The sequence below is a fragment of the Leptonotus elevatus genome, chromosome 16 (assembly GCF_054856555.1).
Source record: "Leptonotus elevatus isolate MCC_2025b chromosome 16, RoL_Lele_1.0, whole genome shotgun sequence".
Taxonomy (NCBI): domain Eukaryota; kingdom Metazoa; phylum Chordata; class Actinopteri; order Syngnathiformes; family Syngnathidae; genus Leptonotus; species Leptonotus elevatus.
The window spans coordinates 4,931,052-4,954,226 of record NC_141254.1 but is presented as its reverse complement, the minus strand read 5'-3'; the positions used below and the strand labels follow the sequence as shown (position 1 = coordinate 4,954,226).

The 23,175-nt window shown below is 38.1% G+C and overlaps 2 protein-coding genes across 3 annotated transcripts in view; one reads left to right on the top strand and one right to left on the bottom strand.

Moving 5' to 3' along the window:
* The window catches only part of zbtb21 (zinc finger and BTB domain containing 21), a 10,935-nt gene extending 6,911 nt beyond the window's left edge, over positions 1-4,024 (bottom strand). Inside the window, exon 1 of the mRNA XM_086098582.1 lies at positions 3,886-4,024. The gene's annotated coding sequence lies outside the window, so the exon portion shown is untranslated. The remainder of the gene's footprint in view (positions 1-3,885) is intronic.
* On the top strand, positions 3,920-23,175 carry umodl1 (uromodulin-like 1). Of its 2 annotated transcripts, none has more exons than XM_086098581.1 (17): positions 3,920-4,082; positions 7,154-7,396; positions 7,520-7,678; positions 8,931-9,055; positions 9,131-9,317; positions 10,529-10,669; positions 12,347-12,574; positions 12,685-12,942; positions 14,795-14,907; positions 14,995-15,214; positions 16,380-16,517; positions 17,560-18,254; positions 18,337-18,497; positions 18,608-18,844; positions 20,655-20,811; positions 20,899-20,977; positions 22,851-23,175. In XM_086098581.1, exons 1-17 carry the CDS (start codon positions 4,025-4,027, stop codon positions 23,036-23,038), a joined length of 3,387 nt encoding a protein of 1,128 aa, XP_085954707.1. In that variant the 5' UTR covers positions 3,920-4,024; the 3' UTR covers positions 23,039-23,175. The 2 variants fall into 2 exon arrangements, with proteins under 2 accessions (XP_085954707.1, XP_085954705.1); XM_086098579.1 differs by lacking the exon at positions 3,920-4,082 and adding an exon at positions 6,949-7,066.

Here is a 23,175-nt window from a genome sequence, read left to right as displayed (position 1 = left end):
CTACTCAACTTTATTTATAAAGCACATTAAAAACGACAGCAGCTGAATACAAAGTGCTGTACACTGTACTGTTTTGTAGTTGTTTGTGTTGTTTAAATTGATCAATTTTCACCTTGTTTTTAAATTTTAAATTAACTAATACATTTTGTTTCATCCAAAAGTAACGTGCATAATTAGTGTTTCATTTTTATTTTATTTGTCTTAACATTTTTTATTTATTTTTTACGTTTAAACATGTTTTTGTTTTTTACCCCCCCCCCACCCCCAAAAAAAGATTGTCCTAATGGTGATTTCAATTATTACCAAAATAATCGTGATTAATATTTTCTTCATAATCGAGCAGCCCTACTTGATGATAAATATATATTTTTCCCATTCAGGTAGGCCTACTTGTTATATTAGTGTGTCTGATTGTGTTGGGCGACCCTTCTAAACAGCAATTCCGCAAAGTAGCCACATCAGAGCCGTAACATACATTCCGTGTCAGTGATGTTTAGGAAATGACAGATAAATCCCAGCACGAACAGGCTGTATAAAAGGAGCCATTGACACTCTATAAAACACAAATTACTTTTCATGACTCAAGTCAATTCTGCTAAGGTCTAAAAATACCGGATGAAGATGTGCATGAGTGATCGGTTATGAAACAAATTAAATAACAGTATTTATTCAGACGGCTCAAACAAGGCCAGTACACAAATATTAGCAAATAAAATATGAATCACAAAAAATAATATTTTCCATGTCAGTGATTCTCGGATGTTTGCGTCATAATGCAATGCTTTGAGTTTTCTGCACATTTACGATTAATAATTGTCTTCTGTTCAAAGAATATTCCAACAAACTACTATTTATTATTCATTCAAGCATTCATTTTCTATAGTGCTTTTCCTCACTAGAGTCGCGGTGTGCTAGAACCTAGCAAATAGAAACAAAAGACCATTCACACTCACATACACACGTATGCACGGGTCAACTGCCGGTGTTATTGAAAAGTGGAGGTTTCAATAACTGCAGATACTAGCCGTCACCAGTAATGAGCCACTCTTCTTTTTTTTAGGCGACTTCTAAGCAGGGTACAATATGGATGGCTGCTTGCAGAGTTAAGTAAACAAGCCACCTCATTGCAGTTAACGGTCTCTAATTAACTTTTTTTTTTCTCCTTCTCTGTGAACAGAGAGGGGAGGGAAGTAGCAAGGGAGTGCCTTTTTGCTCTGTTGATTAATGTGCATTGTCCTAAAATAAATAAATAAATAGTGCCAGCTGGTACTAGTTAACTTAACCCCAATGACAATATGAGTAGCCTATGGGTGTGTTCTAAAAAATAGCTCAACAGTGATGGGACAGTGATGGGACAGTGAGACTTACTAATAAGAATTAAAAAAAGAAGAAGAATGATAACATTTATTTATCTATTTCAACTATATGGTGCACATTCATTTTGTACCAAATATTCTATGTAGTGTTGTCAAATGACTGAATTTTTTAAAACTAATTAATCACTCAATTTTCTGTAATTAACCACAATTATTCCCATTTTTCTACTTTTGCTTCAGCTTTTTTCTTCAAAGCTTGTAACAGTAAAATGTAAAATGTAACATGTAAAACCATCAAACAGAAAGTATATTTAGATTCAAAGACTGTTCTAATAGCTTCCTTTGATCCTTGAATAGAATACTTCTCCCGCAAAAACACAACTGATAAACAAAACGATCAAAATAGACTCAAAGAAACAATTCTCAGAACTCCTTGCTTACACGTTTAGTTCTGCTCACGAGCATCACACTCCAGCAGCATTGGTTTGCAAGGCTCAATGGAGGTAACTTGAGCAGGAAATTTTGCTCTGAGATGATAACACCTAAGGCATACAACTAATATGCTATTTGAATTTGACTCTGTCGTTATCCAACAAGCATCAAGCAAGCAAATCAGAAAGTAAAACTACCTATAGTCCATGTTAATTCCTCTTCCCGCCAGTGACTCCAAGTTTGGCTGCACACTGAGTTAATTGAGCAACTCAGTAAAAAAATGTTTTAACGCTTTAATGAATTCAAATTAATCTCCAGAGTTAACGCTTTAATTTTGACAGCCTTAATTCTATATGTTGTTTGGAATTAAAATAGATTGCGGTCAATGGAACAAAACAATGTTTTTATTTAGCCAAGTATTTCATGAAAGAGTTGTAAATTTAAAACTGTAATACCTCGCTATTTTTGCGCACGTTTATCATAGCGTCACCTGTGGTAGGGCTGTGCAATTAATCGAAATTCAATTACAATTTCAATTATTACACTCCACAATTACAAAATCAACATAATTCTTAAAAATATTATTAATACAAATGTTTGAGTTGTTTAAATTTATATATTTGCACCTTTTTTTATTCTAAAATAACTAATTTAATACTTTTTTTTCATCCAAAAGGAATTTTCATAATTATAGTGTTTCAAATAATTTAATTTCTCTTAATAATTTTTTGTTTTTTACATTTAAACATTTTGTTGTTTTGTACGAAAAAATAAATAATTATCCTACTGCATAGTACACATGCTGCACTCCAACTTCAAGTATTTGCCAACATAAATAAATTAATATATATTATTATAAATATATATGATTATAAATTCTGTTTGGTCCAAATGGAACTTATATAATTAGTGTTTCTATTTTTTTCTAATTGGTCTTAATATTTTTAAATGCGTAAACATTGTTCTTGTTTTGTACCAAAACATAAATAATTGTTTGAATAATCGTGATTTCAATTATTGCCAAAATAATAGTGATTCTTATATTTTTCCATAATTGAACAGCCCTAACCTATGGACAATTTAGTCTTAAATTAACCTAACATGTGCCACATAGGAAGGCCAGAACCAAAACTTGCGCCTAGAATCACAGAACTGTGAGGCAATTGTGTACTGATAAGCACTATCCATGTGCAGAATATATTTAATATTCTATTTATTCAGATATTACTTAACTTTCTGACACAGCCTCTTATTTTTAGTTATGTGGCACTTCTTTGTACAATGTTTGTTTGTTTTTTATTTCAAATTAAGTTGACACAATTATTTTTATTCATTAGATGACTAACCAGACAAAATGTTCGACACATCTTATCAAAGAAGGAAAACAACCGTTTCATGCACTCCTATCTGCCTAAAATGTGCTCCTTATCTCAGCAGAGGTACGCAAATGATGTAAGCATGACACAGTTATGTTAATTATTGGTGTTGCAAACTTCGACACGTCATTTTAGGATTCAGTTTATCTTCATTCATCCGCCTGTAAAACTACTAACTAAACAGCGAACCTCACCCCAAATAACGAATCAGTAGTCACTCGTGTCGTTTTTTTTTCTTTTCTTTTTTTCTACGAGGAAGTCCAGTAACGCTTCGGGTATTAGATCATCCGTGAGACGTGGCGTACTCCCGCATGACACTTTATTTCCACGAAAAATTGCACTTAAAAAAAGAGAGTGGCGGCATGTTTGTGATTTATGAGGCTAAACGTGAATGGCGCCACGCTCAGCCATTCCTGCTCGGTCATTTTGCGAAAATGTGGTTAGGAGGGAAAAGTTGGGCGCGCTATGGACTCTGTTTAATACACTCTCGGTAGGAGCACAATATCAATAAATCCGCTACGTCTGCTATGAGAGCCGCATTGTTTCAAACTGACTATTGGAGAAGAAGAAAAAAAAAACCCGCTAAGACTAGACGCCGCTCAAGCTAAACAGGTTGTAGCTGCTCAGGTTTAACAACAGCATAACTGCCCCTTTGAGTTACGTCAGGGGGGAAGGAGAAAAAAAATGCTTCCACTAATGCTACTCAACCAACCATGTTGCATTCCGTATTTAGCGAACTTAAAATAGAATTCTGCGCTTACCCGGCCCTCGTGATTAAGTTCTTTCATCCAAACAACCTGGAGTTTATTCAGTGTTGTGTCGATTTCTGCGTACTGGTCGTGATTCCATCCATCTTGAATTTGACGTCATCCCACACCAGGGATGAGGTCATTGCAATGAATGCTCGTCACGTGCACTGCGCTTGGATTGGCTAGAAGGTTTCGAAGGCGGGACCAAGGTAGGACTGACGTTAGCGCACATTTAAAGGGGTATCACCATATTTTTAAATACTGTACTGGAGACGCTATTTATGAAAAACACAGCAGCGTTGTGAGACGTATTTATTTGTGTAGTAGCATACTTGTTCGCAGAAACTTTGATTTTTATGATTGTTTTATTTTATTTACAGTGTTTTTATTGGTTTTACTGTTTGCTTCTTTTTAATATATTGGTTTTACTGTTGTGTTTTATGTTGTACCCATTGTAGCACTTTGAGTTCAAATGTAAAGTGCTTTACTACGGAAGCGTATTGCATTCACTTAGAAAAAAAAGTCCTGTTTTTCTGACAAATTTTTTGGGGGAGCTTTGTTTTTTTTGAGTATTTTTTCAGTTTTATTGAATGTCGACCCCCCCCCCCCTATTGTCAAAGTATTTTTTTCTGTTTAAAAAAAACACTTTCCTCTGTTTTTCTGAAATTTTCCCGTTTTATAAAATAATTATTTTTCTGTTTTTTTTAAGGGGTTTTCCCTCAAAGACTAGAGAACAAACCACAATACAGTATACACATTAATTGCTTTATTGAGAGCCAGTAAGTAAACATGACCATCTTATTGCATATGGAGGTATGCGGGAAAGTGTCCGCTTTCCGTGATTCTGCAACAAGTCACTTGGAGTTCAGAGGTAAAAAAACCCCCAAAACTCTGAAAAACAGAACACCAGCTCTGTTGTCCGGGAATTTTTTTGGGGAGTTTTTTTTAATATTTTTTTTTCTTCAGTTTTTAAAAAATATATATTTTTCCTGTTTTTCTGAATAATCGCCCCCACCCCCTGTTTTTCTGAGTAATTTTCCTCCTGTTTTTCTGAATATTTTTTCCAGCCTGTTTTTCTGAATATTTTTTGACAGAAAAAACAAATATAAAAAAAAACAAGGCTCCCCCCAAAATTTGTCAGAAAAACAGGAGTTATTTTTTTATTTTCAAGTGAATGCAATACGCTTCCGTACTTTACAAATAAAAAATATTATTATTATTATCATTATTAATATTATTAATATTATTAATATTATTATTATTATCTCACTTTTGCTCACATGGGAATAATCAGACCAGGCAAGCATATTCTCCCTTAATTTGATGGAAACATAAATGTCATTTAAACTTGTTACACTTTTGTTTGTTTTTCCAGTTCTTCAGTATAATTAGGTATGAAAATTACAGCACAGTTGAACGGGTACTTTTAATACACTGGTTGAAATCACTTGGGGATGCAGCTAGGGGGATGCTGCTGGAAGGGAAAAAAGAGCCCCCATAGTTAAATTGTTAAATTGTATTTCACTGTGGCAGAGTGGCATGCCTATTTAAGTTCTGATTTAAATCCATTCTGTGACCTTCCTGTGTGGAGTTTATATGTTCTCCCTGTGCTTGTTTTTTTAGGACTATAAATTGTTGTGAATGGCTATTTGTCTATATGTGCCCTGAAATTGTATTGACCAATGCAGGAGGTACCCACAAAGTCAGCTGGGATAGGCTCCAGCTCACCTGTGACCTTAATGAGGATATGAAGTGGTATAGAAAATAAATGGATGGATGGATGGACTTCTCTAATAGCTAACTAATAAAAGCTTGTGTGTAATGTTAAGGCTAGCCATAATATGTCCTGTACTATATATTATATTTAAATTCATGTAATGTACTGTATAAAAATAAATTAGATTTTAGAATAGAAAATCATCAGGATTTGTTTTCTCTCTGTAATTTCGAAACACACTGTATTTGCCCTAACTCGTCCTCAATTCATTTTAAGTCATTTAGTAACACAATTGTAGTCAGAAGGCTTGTGTGAGAGCATTCAATGGGGACATGGCGCCCTGTTTCTGTTTATCTTGCCTACAGGCCTTTTCCTGTAATAAGCTGTCAGCAACATTACTTGGCAACCGTTATGTGACGCAATTAGGTGTGGCGCTGATTGCACCACTGCGAATACTTTCTTTATGTTCATCACATATGATGCATAAAATAAAACCACTTCAGTGCGCTTGTGATTCGTAAGAGGTCTTGCTTATGTGCAGTAACCTAATTTTACCCCTTCTTGAAGCCCTTCGCTTCCCACACACTCCCTTGCTTCCAAATGTTGCACGTCATAACCACCCTGATGAGAGTAGCATGCCTAATCAGGCACATATTTTTACTATATTACTATATAATGGAAATAATTATGTTCATCATTACATTCAGAATGAAAACTATACAGTACATTGAAACATTAAATTAATGATGTGTGTGATAACATTTTAATGTTTATTGTAATGACTGAATCCTTTCTAAAATTACAATCAACGTAATGTTTATAAGCAAGTGAGATTTCATTCCTTCTTACAAGACAATAATTGCTGACACGCTGTGTTAGTATCAGCGGTACAGCAAGTACTGCCATGGTTACCTGCGTGGTAACCACATCTTTGGGGACTTAGGCATCTCCCTTCTCATTCACATATCACTCCATGTTAGAAACATGTTTACAGTTCTAACATTACCAAAATGATAATTTTCTTACAATGTAAAAAAAAAACGTACTTCACAATTCTTTTATTATGCCTAGGCATTATTAGAATCATAATACAAATAATAAAAAATAAAAAAGAATTCTTAGGAGTGTAATAATATATTAGGCATTCCATATAAGACACATTGTCAACATTTATTCAATATAGTGAATAATACAACACAAAAAAATACATCCAAAACTTGCTAGCTGCTATTTTTTGATGATCCTTTAGGGATAGGTGTTGCAACCAGGGGTGGCGGGGGAGAGCTTGAACCACAAAGGATTTAGGCTTTGGGTACAGTACACCCAACAGTATATTGGTATAATCCTAATGAAGACCATGCACTTACAATGCTGCCGTTAAATATAAGCTGGTAAGGCTGATAAAAATGGATTGGATGCTTTCTATTTGGATATTTGCCCTTCCTCTCTATACATGGAAAACAGCTGCATATGAAGGTATGCCTGAAAATATATTACCGAGACAGAAAGTTCTCTTATGATAATATTGCATGATAGCTTTTTAACATGTGCTTTATTTGACAGGAAAAAGTCTATCTGCATCTGGCTACCATCTATGTATTTACAACGAGACTCGCACTGTAACTTCCTTGGTGTTACGAAGGGTTCCATATACTGCGACTCAGAGTTGCGGAGGCTGGCTCTTTTGGACGGCATGTCCAGTGACACTTTTCAGAGTAGTTCATCAGACTGAGTACAGGATGATGATGGAGCAGGTGACCAGATGCTGCCATGGTTACGTACAAGTGGGAAGCTACTGTGCCCTGTGTAAGTGTGCAGCACATCTGCTTTTGCTTGCTTGATTGTTTTCTGTTGGTCAAATCGGCCTGATACAAAAATCCTGATGCTAATAATTACATGGCTTATAACGTTACTTTCTTTTTAATGGAGCTTTAAACCGCAGTGAGGAGTTTATGTCCAAGCCTGGATCCTGCCCAACCACAGATAGGTCTTACTCCAGTGTTGATGACTGCGACTGGGACATTGATTGTCCAGACTGGCAAAAGTGCTGTGAGAGATCAGGTCGCTTTCTCTGCAATAATCTTACAAGTTAGTATCCTTGATTTCTCTCTCTCTCTCTCTCTCTCTCTCTCTATATTGCTCTCTCCCTCTCTCTCTCTATTGCTCTCTCTCTCTCTCTCTCTCTCTCTCTCTCTCTATATTGCTCTCTCCCTCTCAGTAGTCAGTGTACAGAAATGACAAGGTGCAGAAATGTGCAAATTTATAACTACAGTGTTCTGTTGTGCCAAATGATCAAAACAAGTACAGTACGTTTGTAAAACTGACAGTAAAAATATTTTTTGCCATTTAACTTTTTTTGTTGACATTTCACTTATTATTATTATTATTTTTTTTAAGTCTAGCACAAAGCACAGTCTAAATGTGTGGATTTATGTAATTTTCTTTCTTTTGGTATTTTGCAAGGTTGATTGGTTGGATAAATGGATAGATAGATAGGTAGATAGCCTTGCACAGACAGAAAAAGGCATTTTGTGTTGCTGTGGTTCGCCGTTGTGCGAGGGAATGCAGCCAACTCCTGGCCAATCGAAGCGGCTCCCCTCCTTAATCCGTTTAAATTCACCAGAGAGAGGCACACATGTGTCTACATTCAGTCCATGCAGGAGATCATCTTTGCGCAAAGAGCATTGACAGTTTAAGGAACTGCAAGAAGATCTCAACATGGCGCATGTGACATGAGAAATTGGAGACCGCCCTGCATTCCAGATCATGTGTGACAAAAGACCATGCACCACTACCATAATTGTGCCGCACGGTCAGGGGGGTGCTATCAAAAATATTTTTAATATGATATTGATAATAATTTGGGGGATGGTTGATTCTCCCAATCGAATGTTGTTTCTTTAGGAACGCGACGTAGGCTTACCTTACTTTCTTTATAGGCGTTTCACATTGCTCGGCAGAGAGCCTGCTGCCATCCTACGTCACTACGCACGGAATGTGTTGCAAAGTAAATAACAATGGCAGCGTACGTCCAAATAAAGTTTCTACAAAATGTATTAAACAAGAAATGATAAAAAATAAAGAAAGAATATCATAGTTATGTTAGCAACAACCAAATAAATAATATAGAGCAAACTTGTCATGACAGTCGGGGTTCCTTTTAAAATACAAAGTGCGGTGTACCAAATTCACAAACACGTTAAACTTAGCATGTCATCACAAAAATGAAGACATATGACATATTTCCATGTGCAAAATGTATACTGTGATTAATGGTGAACCTGTTTTGTGATTTGTACCACTGAAACATTTCAAGCTCTCAACAATGTTTTTTAATCAGGATCAGCTAACTACACTGAAAATGGGGGGTATCGATTCAATGCGACAGTGATAGTGAAGACAGATTATCAACAATTGATGAACAATGGAGCTCTTCTCAACCACACAAGATTACTTCAAGCAATGGTACCACAAACCTGACATCCCAAAACCATATTCAGTGATGATGAGCAGTGCATTCACTCCTTTGTTTTTGCACAGGTAACTGGAGCGCTGGAGTCTGTCAATTTTTCAGTCTATTACCTGGCCTCATGGCCCGTGCATCCGTATCGAACTGCCACCTCGCTGCTGATCGACTTCAGCTTTGCTCTTTCACCGCACAACGTCACATCAAAGCTGCATTTCCTCCTCAAACACATACAGGAGGTGTTAGCTGTCACAGTGGAAGGTGAGGAGGACAAGCAGAGGCAAGGTTGCTCGTGGCTTGACTTGTGCTTCTTCACAGAAGTGACATTCTTGTAGCGTGTGATGTTTGTACAGAACATAGCAGTCAGGAAAGAATGACTCAGTCGCACCACAGCTTCCTTCTCCCACCGCTTCTATTTGAGCCATCGTCTTCGGTGGGATGTTTCCTGCGATGGTAGAGAATAACACCCGAGTTAGTCACACATATTCCCCCTCCTCCACGTACACAGATTGCTCACAAGTCATACGAATGCACAGTAGTAACCACCTTAACGCGTATCATGCATACCAGAATAGAAATCAAGTTATTTTAGAGGCTTTTGAGTTGCGCTTTTTTTTCCCGTCTTTCAAAGTACTTATAAGAAATTGCTCATTGGTATTGTATTTAAAGTGGAAGTCAACCTTAAACATTTCTTGACAATAATATGTTATATGTGACCTCACTAGTCTAAACATGGCATTCAGATTATTATTACATTTGTGGAATATGAGTTATGAAGCAAAATCCAGCCATTTTTATCCATCTCAAGGGGCGGCCATTTTGCCACTTGCTGTCGACTGAAGATGACATCACATAGCTGTGGTAATGACCAATCCCAGCACAGCTTGCGAACATCACATGACCAAACTCAGGAAAGAGACCAGCCGTGATTGGACGTTACCTGCGCCATGAGTAACTGTGATATCATTTTCAGTCGACAAGTGGCAAAATGGCCGCACCCTGAGATAGATAAAAACAGATGGATTTTTCAGCTTCTTTGTTTAGATTTCAGGGGGTGCATTTTTTATTTGTCTATTGCAGGGATCTTCAATTAAAATTCAGAGGGGTCTGGTGGTAAAAGATTTTTCTGGGTAAAATATCATTTTCATTGAAAATGATTTATATCCTTAAAAATGCAATGTTTTTGTTGTTGTTGTTTTTTTAGCCTTGTGTTTGTAATTCCTGTTACAATATGTGTAATGTTAGGTTAACTAAAGATTCTAAATCGTCAATAGTTGTGGATGTGAGTGTAAATGGTTGTTTGTCTATATGTGCACTGTGATTCGGTGGCGACTAGACGACCCCCGCCCCCACCTCCTCCAATTTTGAATCATTTTGAGTTTACTGTAACTGTGTATTGAAGGGCACAGTGTATTTCAGTGTAATTGTAATTCCAGTACAACCACTTCATGTGTCTCTATTTGTCCTTGTAGATGTAAATGAGTGTGCGCATCCTGCTCTCCATCAGTGCTCTCCACTGGCGCAATGTAGCAACACGGTGGGCTCCTACCAGTGCACCTGTCATGGAGGATATCTTGATGTTGATCCAAGCAATCCTGGAACTCATTGTGCAGGTTAGCGTGGCTGCGGTTACTGCGGTCTGCAAATTTCGAGAACTATTTGGGTTAAGCACTACTTTCGCAGTTAAAGAAGTCACTGTTTTATAATGCTATTGTACTTCAGCATTGTTTTTGTGTTTTGTGTGCTCTGTTCTACAGTATTTTCTCTAAATTTACCATGTTCTGCTGCACTGCATTCACAATGCAATAAATAGCCGTCATAATATGAATAACCACAGGAGTATATCAAACTCTACCGTTACACAGAAAAACTGCTCTGGCATAAAAAGCAGATAAATTGATAATTTTGTAAGACCAAGCATTGGATAAGGACAAGTTAAAAAAACAAACAGAGCACCAACCTCAACTCATTCGGCAATTTATGCAAATGAAAGTCAAAGATGCTAGCCCGTATTGTTCCGTTCAGCAGTACATTGGTGATGCAACCTGCACTTGTTTAAAATGCTTTATAAAATGACAAAATCTTATCTTGAAATAATTTCAGAGTTATCTGAAGTATCTGTATGTAATGTTTTTTTGTGTCAACACTACATTGGGCCCTGCTTTTGTGCTCAGCGCAAAGTGTAGTCTAACTGTGTACAAGTTTTCTTTCTTTTGGTATTTTCGTAGACATGCATACTTCAAATGGGATGTTTACGCATGTAAAATACATTCCTAAGCAGAGATGGCAAATCCAGGTCCAGAAAGTAAAAACCCTGCCATAGTTTAGCTTTAGCCATCGTGCTACCGGGTGCATAAACATGCACCCGGGGAGCTAGCTAGCTAGCACCTGGGGCTCAAGCCAAACTGTGGTAGGCTAGCTAGCTCCTTAGCAGGTAAATAAGCACCCAGGGAGCTAGCTAGGAAGCTAGCTAACTAGCACCTGAGGAAACTGTGGCAGGCTAGCTAGCTCCCTAGCAGGTAAACAAGCACCCGGGGAGCTAGCTAGGTAGCTATCTAGCTAGCACCTGGGGCTAAAGCCAAACTGTGGCAGGCTATAGCTGGGTCCCTAGCAAGTAAAAAAGCACCCGAGGAGCTAGCTAGGGAGCTAGCTAGATAGCACCTGGGGCTAAAGCCAAACAGTGGCAGGGTTTTTACTTTCTGGACCTGGATTTGCCACCTCTGCAAGTAGAGCTCCACTTGTGGATGATGTAAATTTGTCCAGGACGATCTCAGTTCATCGCCATGAAGTGCATGGGTATTTGGCGATCACCTTCACTCCAATCGTTACGCTGCAGCCCAGGGTGGCGTTTCAAAAAAATTATATTGTGATGATAATAATGATGCGTTCAATTAATCCGCAGAGTGTAGAATCTGTCTGCCTGAAGCGCAATCAAATTCACCAAAATCACATTGTATCACCTGTGCCCCAACTTATACCTGCTCTGAGCTGGTCTAAAGTGTAGTCTACTTTCAGATGTCAGAGGACATGGAAAAGAAAACATCCTCGGTCTGTTGAGAGGCCTAGATCTGCCAAATTCACAAACACTGTAAACTCAATTGCTCCAGTTTGAAAATCAAGATATGCCATTTATAAGGCCACACATACGTGCGCCAAACTGTGGCAGGGTTTTTTCTTTCTAGACCTGGATTTGCCACTTCTGTAAGATACAGTATACACAGTAACTGCATTCTCTACATGAATATTTGTAATTCCTCATCAGCCGCTTACACTATATTCTCATCTTTTAGAGCCAAATGACATCACCATGCCATCCACCACAGAGGCCCCGCAGTGTTGCCCTTTTCCAATCAACATCACCTCACCTCTGACTGCAGGCAACAACACTGTGGTTTTCCTCAACATCACTGAAAACAACATGACTCTGCCTCCTTTGAACACAAGCACTGCCTTTCAAACGACAACATACAGATCTAATAATGCAATTGACGGGCTACCTCTGACAACATCATCAAGTGGTATAAACGTTCCTATTCTTATCTCATTCTGACAACTCTCTTGTTTAGGAAGCAAATACAACAGGAGTCATAATTGTGTTCTCCCTCCCTCACTCTGTGCCCTTTTCCAGCCTCCCCTGGCATCAGCAGATTACAGGCTGCCAACATCACCGGCACTTCTTTTTGTGTGTACTGGCCCAGCCTAATCCCAGCAAACCAGACTTACTTGGTGGTTCTTAGTGAGGGCTCAGAGGTTATTAGTATTTGGGCAACTGAGCAGACCACGATGGAACTGAGGGAACTGCAGCCAGGGGTGCTCTACAATGTCACTGTTAAGCTCCATACAAATGAAAGCCATGGAGATGTTCTTTATATTGCTGTCAAAACGGGTAAGAACCGTTTATACAAATCTAAATTCTTCATTATATTAATTGTTTTGGTATAGACTAATGTCTTAGTATTGCAAGGGTCACTAATATATTGTATGTAAGTTTAAAAAAAGTTTTAGGCAATTTCTACTCTATATATATTTGTAATATCTAGTTTTTGATTTGAAGTTACTTTGGCTAAAGGATAGTATAATATCTCAATACCTTAATATTTTAACCATTCTAATGTATGGATGAATGAATGAATCTTTATGAATCAGAGCGACAAAATTGACTTAAAGACAAAGCTCAAGCCATGCTCCCAAAGGGGAGCATAGAATGAGCCTGGAGAATGTGCAGAAGTTACTTCATGTTAAAGATTATATAGCTCAAAATATGAAAGAAAATGTCATGAGGGATGCGCGTAATTGAGGGATGGCGGACCCAAATGCAAGACGTGACTAGACTGGTCGCCATGACTGGACAGGACGTGACTAGACTGGTCGCCATGACTGGACAGGTTGCCATGACTGGACATGACGTGACTAGACTGGTCGCCATGACTGGACAGGTTGCCATGACTGGACAGGTTGCCATGACTGGACATGACGTGACTAGACTGGTCGCCATGACTGATTGGGACGTGACTAGGCTGGTCGCCATGACTGGACGGGACGGGACTGATCGCCATGACTGGACAGGACGTGAATGGACAGCTCGCCATGACTGGACGTGACTAGACTGCTCGCCATGACTGGACGTGACTAGACTGCGCGCCATGATTGGACAGAACATGACTAGACTTGTCGCCATGACTGGACAGGACGTGACTAGACTGGTCGCCATAACTGGACAGGACGTGACTAGACTGGTCGCCATGACTGGACAGGTTGCCATGACTGGACAGGATGTGACTAGACTGGTCGCCATGACGGATTGGGACGTGACTAGACTGGTCGCCATGACTGAATGGGGCAGAACTAGACTGGTCACCATGACTGGACAGGCCACCATGACTGGACAGGACGTGACTAGACTGGTCGCCATAACTGGACAGGACGTGACTGGACAGCTCGCCATGACTGGACGTGACTAGACTGCTCGCCATGATTGGACAGGACATGACTAGACTGGTCGCCATGACTGGACAGGACGTGACTAGACTGGTCGCAATGACTGGACAGGATGTGACTAGACTGGTCGCAATGACTGCAACAAGCGTGACATGACAGGACCTGATTTGCCTTGACTTGACTTGCTGTGGAGTGGCTATGGCTTGGCTGTGACGAAGACTTGACTGTGGCAAAAACAACGTGGCTGTGATGAAGAGGACGTGGCTGTGACGAAGACGACGTGACTGTGACGAAGACGACTTGGCTGTGATGAAGACGAATTGGCGGTGACAAAGACGACTTGGCTGTGACAAAGACACACAGGCGGACGTGGTTACACATAACGAGACGAGGAGAAAGACAAAGAACACAAAACAAAACACTCAAGACAACAAAGAACATGAATACCCAAAATAAAACAAAAACCCTAACCTCACAAAACTGAAACTTGACAGAAAAATGCACTGAGCTGTCACCAACGTCTTACAAATGCAATTATGCCATCTAGTGGCAGAAAAGGACCTCAACACAAATCAATATCACACTCGTTTTCTACTGTACTGTACATCTTTTTAATTTTAACTAAATGTGATGAATTATCATGAAATTACTGTATCAATAACTAAAATATGTAGTCATATTTGTTTTAGTTTAACATTTTTTCCACTTTTATGTTAACAAAAGCATGAAAACTGAGGAGGGGGGGGGGCATTCTTGAAATTCTTGTTACTGACAAAAAAACTAAACTAATTTCTTTGAAGATGCCCAAACACTCGATGCCACAACTCGACTTACCAACATAGCGTTCACTGATGACTTGCTCAACACAAGCAGCCAGGTCTACAAAAACCTCACTGCGGGCATTTTAGACGAGGTTGGTACATCATGTGTCAAGTTAAGCGTCTTTGACTAACTGAATGTGAATATCACAGCATGTGACAGTGGGTATGTTTCCTTACAGATCTACCATTCTCTGGGCAAAGATATGAAGGCTATGGTGGATTCAGGTCAGGTGAGAATCGAAATCAGAAACTTTACCCCCGGCAGTGTGGTGGTCGACTTCACCGTAATCTTCAGTCCTGGTCAAGAACAGGACATCAGAAATACATCCACAGTACTGCTCTACTCACTAAGGAACAGCTCCATATACACAATGGATGAAAACAACACAAGCATCAGTGGTATATGTTTCTTTACATTCTGACAGTGTTCCATATCTAAAATTGTATTGATGGATGATGGAAAAGGACAGGATTAAAACGTTACTTTTGTGCATGCAGTTACACATACTTCGTATTTTTGACACTAAGTGGTGCTGCGCATGGTGTCAAGCGTAAAATAATTGGGAAGTAGTAAAATGAGGAAGTAGGCCTCACATACATGTATGCTGTATCCCCTGCTAAAAATAGAAATGTCACTGCAGTTAGTCAGTTTAAATAATTGTGAAAATCTTCTTTGTTGATCTGCAAAATAATATTATACTGCCCCCAGTTGGACATGTGGCGCATTGCAGAAGGAGCCACAATGAATTAACCATCATACATAAAATGTTTAATCGTTTACACTGTATTTATATATGTTGTCACATTTTTTTTATGAAGAACAAAATTATAAAGGGCTATTTCTCTTGTTGAATCACGTTACACCATTTGTTTGGATACATTTTTTTGTGGGAGGATGCCGGAACTGATTAATGTCATGTCCTTTCATTTCAGTAGGCAAAGATTTTTTTGGTGATTTATCAATTTCTTTATGTTACTGATGATAGCTTCAAATAATCAAAACTCTTTGACAGTCATCTTTATTTATGCTCATAGGTGGCAAATCCCAGTCCAGAAAGTAAAAACCCTGCCACAGTTTGGCTTTTCACCTGGGGCTAAAGCCAAACTGTTGCAGGGTTTTTACTTTCTGGACCTGGATTTGCCACCTCTGTAAGATACAGTATACACAGTAACTGCATACTCTACATGAATATTTATAATTCCTCATCAGCCACTTACACTATATTCCCATCTTTTATCTGTAAACATAGGTGGCAAATCCAGGTCCAGAAAGTAAAAACCCTGCCACAGTTTGGCTTTTGCTCCTTGTGCTAGCTAGCTACAAACCAACAAATCGTTTTTACATCCCTACATACACTTTGATGTTTGAAGTGGTTACAGATGAAAGAGGAGAGATTCCGTTTCCTTTTAACAGTAGATCAGAGACGTCATGGATTGCTATAAGGGAGGATAGGTGAAATTATGGATGCCTCGTCTACAGTCCTGATGTCTGTGTTGATGTTAAAGAATGCCAGATAGTCAAACTTAAGAGTGAAAACTGTATTTTATGTGTTTGTTCTTGTAGATTTTGATGAATGTGTGCCAGGAGAAAATGACTGTTCTCAGTGGGCTACATGTACAAACACCTGGGGCTCCTACACATGTTCTTGTCTACATGGCTTTATGGACACAGACCCACAAAGACCTGGGAGAACCTGCCAAGGTAGCGTCTCACAGTGGATACGTTACAAGATCAATCTTGCACGTAGGCTAACAAAGGAAACACCCACCTGTAAAATCAAAGGTTTTTAAAAATAAAAATGTGACAAAACCAAACTTAAAATGGTACAAACCATTTACATAAATATACTGGATTATTTTATCAGTGAAATCACTCCATTTTAACTGTTGCCTTTCATTTGGTCATATTTGCCGACTCTCTCAAAATCTGTCAGACATTTTAGTTGGTCAGGTATACTTTGGTTATTGACTTAATGGCAGATGAAATTCACAATTTGGTTGTGTGGCAGTTACTGCATTTAGAACTGTTCATAATTCTCTCCTAATGTACCCCCAAGGTTGGTTTTGTGTCAATACATACTTGTATCTTTTGGAATTATGCTAAAGAAAATATTCATCCTAGGGTTCACAAAACCTCAACACTTTACATTTTCTATACTGACACTTATTTTCTAGTGCATCTTAACTTTCTATTCTTCGGAAGAGGATGAGGGCCAGTGGAGGGGGAAAGGGTTGGCAGGATTCTCTCACTTTATTCTTAGAATTTTGACTTTAAAGTGAGAATTCTGACTTTAAAATGAGAATCCTATATATTCTCACTTTAAAGTGAGAATTCAGACTTTAATTTCTGAATTCTCACTTTAAAGTGAGAATTCAGACTTTAATTTCTGAATTCTCACTTTATCACTTTCATCTCAGAATTCTGACGGTAAAGTGAGAATTCTGAGATTAAAGTCAGAATTCTCATTTTTAGAGTGAGCATTCTGAGATTAAAGTCAGAATTCTCACTCTAAAAATTAGAATTCTGACTTTAATCTCAGAATTCTCATTTTCAAGTGAGAATTCTGACTTGAGCTATGAATTGTGGGAGAAAGTCAGAATTCTCAGAATAAAGTCAAAATTCTGAGATTAAAGTCTGAATTCTGAGAATGCTGCCAATCCTTTTTTTTCTCTTCACTGGCCCTAATCATCTTGCGTACTTTTCACTGATTTTTTTCTTCTTAAATATGTTTTCCCTTGTGCAGCTACCATGGAGACCACAACATTGCCATCAACGCCTTTCACACTATCCTCAGCCAGCATTTCCTCATTATCTCAAATAACATCAACGTATCCATTTCCAAATACGATTGGAGGGACAATCGCCGCAATCCCCTCTGTCGAAATAGCCACCACGAGCCCACCACCGTCCACCTCTATCAGTCCAGCAACTGTCAACATGGTACCAACAACCACATCTGTCGCACCAACTACCACCACAAGTGCGCCAACAACCATTACTACAGTCCAAATAACCACTTCCACTTTGTCAACAACCACAATAGCATCCAGAATCATTGCACCTCGTACATCCACTTCTGCTGAGCTAACAACTCCCGCTATTGGCGCAACAATCTCCACCAGGATACCAACAACTGTATCAACAAGCACATTTGAACCAACAAGCAGCACCATTTCCAGGACTGAGCGCGCTACGCCTAATACAGATGCAACCCCCAAAGATACCTCCCAAAGAATGTATTCAATTCTGGATGATATTTCAGTTGATTGCACAGTTACAGGCATCACAGTGACAGTTGCGAGAGAGTTTCTAGCTCATAACAACATCAGGGAGGGCACTCTGTACCTGGACAATCAGGCGTGCGGGGTCAGTGGGTTCAATGCCAGCCATGCTCAGCTGATCGTGGAGTGGAACGAGTGTGTCACAATTTCTGCACAAGTAAGTTATCGTACATGTTTTTTGTTCTCTCTTGTTCGCTGCTCTAAATATGATGATAACCCCTACCATTGTTTTATTTTAGAATGAATCCTACTACATGGCTTCTGTAACACTGCTCAACGCAATGGAAACATACATGTCACCCAATGGAACACTGGAGGCACCCAAATTACGCCTGGAAGTTCCCATAATGTGTACATACAGGAGGAGCATGCTCATGTCTGTTGACTTTGGCTCCATGGGGTGCGTAAATGCTTCCCCTGTCGCTCTTCCTGCAAACCATAAAAGTGGAATTGGCATTACTTATTGTGTAATATCATATTTTGGTGACAGTTTTCTGTCATTGTTTCCAGGTATGACTTGATCCAAGATGTGATCACAAGCTCCGGGATGTTCCAGGTGACAGTACAGCTGATGAACGGTACATTTCCTCTACCTTACAACTACAGCATGTCCCCAGAGGAAGCCGTTGTGGTTGAAGTGAGCATGAATACCTCAGCAGACGAAATCAAAGTCGTGATCTACTCGTGTTGGGCTACGCCAACGCAAAATCCGCTCGACAACAAGCGCTTTGTCTTCCTGGACAACAGGTAAGCTATTCAAGATGAATCGTTTTTTTGTTTGATTGTTTTTAAGTCAAGTGAAAAGACATATATGTACATATTGTATATTTTTGTATATTTGTATTTAATGTGTTTTCACCAGGGTTCAATGTTTCTTAATAAAAGGACATTATTTGGTCAAGCTATACAAAGGATGAATAAGCATAGCACATAGGATATTTACTTGTAACAATCCGCTTGGCAGTATATGGAAGACCAAAACTGCCAAAATGAAAAATAAATACATAAATAAAAGTTTTAAAAAAAGAGATAAAAATAAAATAAAATACAAATAAATGTGGAAATTAATACAACATAAATATATAAATTGAATTAAATATCAATCAATCAATAAAAACTCTCTGCTCTCACATTTATTTATTTCATGATGCAGACGCCCTGTTACCACAAAATGTTATTCAAATGAGGGGGCGGTCCTAAGCGTGTCTTGGGTTTGACTCCGCCGTCTCGCCGGCTTGCATGGAGAGCTCCAGCAATGGCTATCTTGGTCACTGTCACCACAACTTGCGACTTGACTTGACATTTCGTGCTGACAGGGCGTCTGCAGCATGATATAAATAAATGTGAAAGCAGAGCATTTATTGATTGATATTTAATTATATTTATATATTTATTTTTATATTTTTACTTTTATTTATTTATTTATAGATATATTTTATTTTGTTGTCTTTATTTCCATTTATATAAATTTTTTGTTTTTAACTTTTCAATTATATTTTTATATCCGTATTTATTTATTTATATAGAATTTTGACACTTTTGGTTCTCCATTGTATAAGACCTAGCGTAATGGTTGAGCAATCACAGCATATTGGTCAACTGCTGGTCTCATGACATATGGACGCCATCTTGTTACTCTGCTGAAACCGAGTTGGCCAAACTCTCTCTATCAACGGCTCTGTAAGCGCTAGCACATGTCTGCCATCTAGTGGTGAATGGTGGTTTTACAACTTAAAACGACAGTCATTCACGGCAAATTTCGTCACCTGTGAATTTACATATTTGTGGATTTTTTTTTGTCTTTCCTTTTCCAATATTTTTTCATGTCTTGGTTTTTTCGTGCTTTGTTCTGGGATTCCAACCCCCAAATTTCCTAAATTTTCCATGGAAATCGTATACACAATGTTTATCATCATGTCTTGAAGATTTGGGGGATTGCAAAGAAAATAAATATATCAATTTTTTTAAAATAATAAAGCGACAGGTTGTCTATCCCTGTGCTATTCATTCGCCCCCTGTTCTATGGGTTGAAAGGTGCTTTCGTTACCACGGCCACTGGCGGCAGAGCTGTGGCGCTGTGACCAAGCAAACAGCTACTTGTTAAGCTGTCACAAGGACTGACCCCGCATGGAAAACGTTCTTTCAAGTATATACTGGATATCAGAAACTACGTCCAGCTTTACAGAAACACCAATTTGCTCAGATAAAAGGCCATTTAGTTTAAAAATATGTCGAATCTCATGAAAATATTTTTTAATAATTAGAAAGAAATAAACGATAAAAAAATAAGTTTTTTTCACACTGTCAATGTGGGGTGCAAAATATGAGTGGAAAAAATAAAGTGCGGTGCAAACCTTCCGCAAGCATGGTACTGTATTTTTTATTATTATTAATTAATTATTAGTATATTAATTATGTTATTAATTATCATATATAATTATTATGAAATATATTCATTCCAATTATTAATAAATATAATACTATTCATTGATCATTATTTATTTATTTAGAGTATTTCTGTATGTTTTGACGGTATGTTCATGTCTGTGTCCTACAGATGTGCCCTCAACGTGTACACTGATGTGTTGATGAACGGAAACTCCAGCAAATCTCGTGTGTCTGTGCAGATATTCTCCTTTGTCGACGTCAGTTTGATCTATCTGCACTGCCACGTTCAGATCTGTTTGCAGATTGGATCTGACACCTGCGTGCCTGTGAATGCGCTCTTTGTTTAGCATTTATAGTTCAAACCTTTTTTATGATTCTTTTTTAAACCTTGTTTGCTTGTTCTTCTGTTTTAGGATTGTGTGCAAAGAACAGGTTGGAACACAATTGGAAGAGCGTTCGGTTCTACTGGGCCTTTGCTTAAGTCTGAAGAAGGTGAGTGCTGTGCCATAACTGCTGGAGAATAGGTTTGAAATGAGTTGGATGAACAGACCATTGTCTAGTAAATTAAGCCCAGCAAAATGTTTGTTTGTTTTTTACAGTCACTTGATCCTGAGGTTGAAGGTTCTGGATGTGTGTGTATTTATTTCATGAAATCATTACTGGCGATGGTATGATAAACAATGACTTCTCAGTCATGTTGTCAAATTTTTAATCAGATTAATCACATTTTAGAATGTTGATTAATCATGATTAATCACTTAATTAAAAATTATTTTTAATCAACATTTTTTGCCCGCCAAATTTGAAGAGCACCGGTTATGTGTTAATTTGTCAACATTTAAAGAGAAAATAATAGGCCTATGTTCTATGCAATGATTTTTATATACTCCACAATTTTTATTTTTTTGCAGTGAAACAACTCTCACATAATACTTTATATACTTTAATACAAATTTCAGCTTGCTTCAAAAACTCACGCCTTCTGGGTTATTTATCGTCTGATTCCACACTATTTAAAGTATTCGCACAATTTAACGTTAAATATAAAATTTTCTCAATTCATTTTCAATGGGACTGACATTTTCCACGCCCACTTCCATACATACAAGTGACCAACATTTCCAGCTGTCTGATACGGCTCAGTGGTGCAATTGGTAAATTGTCTTGTCTAGTAAACAGGAGCTTGCAGGTTCGAATACCATCTCTGACTGTACATTGCAAATATATCTAAGGCAATTATGCTCAGGGTAACCAACTTACTATCATAGTTCCACTTTTCCATCTAAATGAATGGCGGGTACTTTCAGATAACACTTATCCATATAAATTTCAACTTGCTTCAAAAATTCACGCCTCCCGGGTTCAAGTGTTCTTTTTATTCATTTATCTTACAATATTACAATTAATACGTTGTAATTTTCACATAATTTATCTTTCAATTTACTTGATAAGCATTCAGCTTAGCATTGCCACGCAATTTTTGCAGAAATTGCACTTAGTGTAGTCTAAATATGGTATTCTGGTTAAAATTGTGTTAGTGGAATATGAGTTAAGCAGCAAAATCCAGCGGTTTTTATCCATCTCAGGGGACGGCCATTTTGCTACTTGCTGTCGACTGAAGATGACAGCAATGTTGCTCAGGTCTCAGGTAACCAATCACAGCTCAGCTTCAGAAAACAGGTGAGCTGTGATTGGTTGTTGTCTGACCCCTGAGCAATTGTGATGTTATCTTCAGTTGACAGCAAATGGCAAAAATGGCCGCCCCCCTGAGATGGATAAAAGGTCTGTATTTTGCTGCTTACCTCATATTCTACAAATGTAATATTAATCAGAATGTCATGTTTAGACTAGTGAGGTCACATATAACATATTATTGTCAAAAAAAACTTTTGGGTTGATAATATTGTCAACAAATGTTTAAGATTGACTTCCACTTTAATGTAATGAGGACGTCTTCAACATTTTTTGATCCACTGCACACTCTCACCCTCCTCTTTGCATAATTTAAAATGAAAAAAAAAAGACCCCAGTAGTGAAGAAATATTCAGAATCATGACTCCTGACCATCCCTGACAACTATGTAGCTCTGCTTGGTTCAAATTGCTGTCGTATTTTGTCAATGGATTAATGGGCTGCTCCCTCTAAATTGTGGGCCTGTCTCTTAGGCGAAAATGGAGGAAAATTATATTTCAATAGCACTACATCAGCCCTCAAAGACACTGACTCACCGGACATCTGCCCTGTATTGCTCGATACCCAGTCCAGCTCTGGGCTTTCATAATTTAGCAACATTTTTGAAATCATAACAGACTACTAATGTGATGACGTGTTTTCTGTTTTATTTGATTTTAAATTTCCTAACAAGTACCCCCGGAGAGTCCAAATGAAAGACTCCAACTGATTGGACTGTCAATCCTTGGAATTGCTGTCATTCTCTTCTTCATTATTGGCGGCGTTTGTCTCTTCTACTTTCAAAGGAATCGCATTGGACATTATAACTTCACTACCAAACCCAAGCAAGTGAACATCACCGAGATTGAGTTTATTGCTTAATTAAGTCTGTTTATATTAATTATATTTATCTACATCTAACTCTTGATATTGATCAACTTGTTAGAATGTTTAGATCAATTATATCTATCTATCTATGTCCAACTCTGTCATGGTTTCAAGGTGAAGTAATGTGTGAA

What these genes read in the sequence shown, in the direction of transcription:
- umodl1 (XM_086098579.1), top strand. Translation starts at nt 6,997, where the DNA reads ATGGATTGGATGCTTTCTATTTGGATATTTGCCCTTCCTCTCTATACA. An exon ending in GTGTCACAATTTCTGCACAA is followed by an intron (nt 18,255 to 18,336) that starts GTAAGTTATCGT and finishes GTTTTATTTTAG; the next exon opens with AATGAATCCTACTACATGGC. An exon ending in GATCTGACACCTGCGTGCCT is followed by an intron (nt 20,812 to 20,898) that starts GTGAATGCGCTC and finishes CTTCTGTTTTAG; the next exon opens with GATTGTGTGCAAAGAACAGG.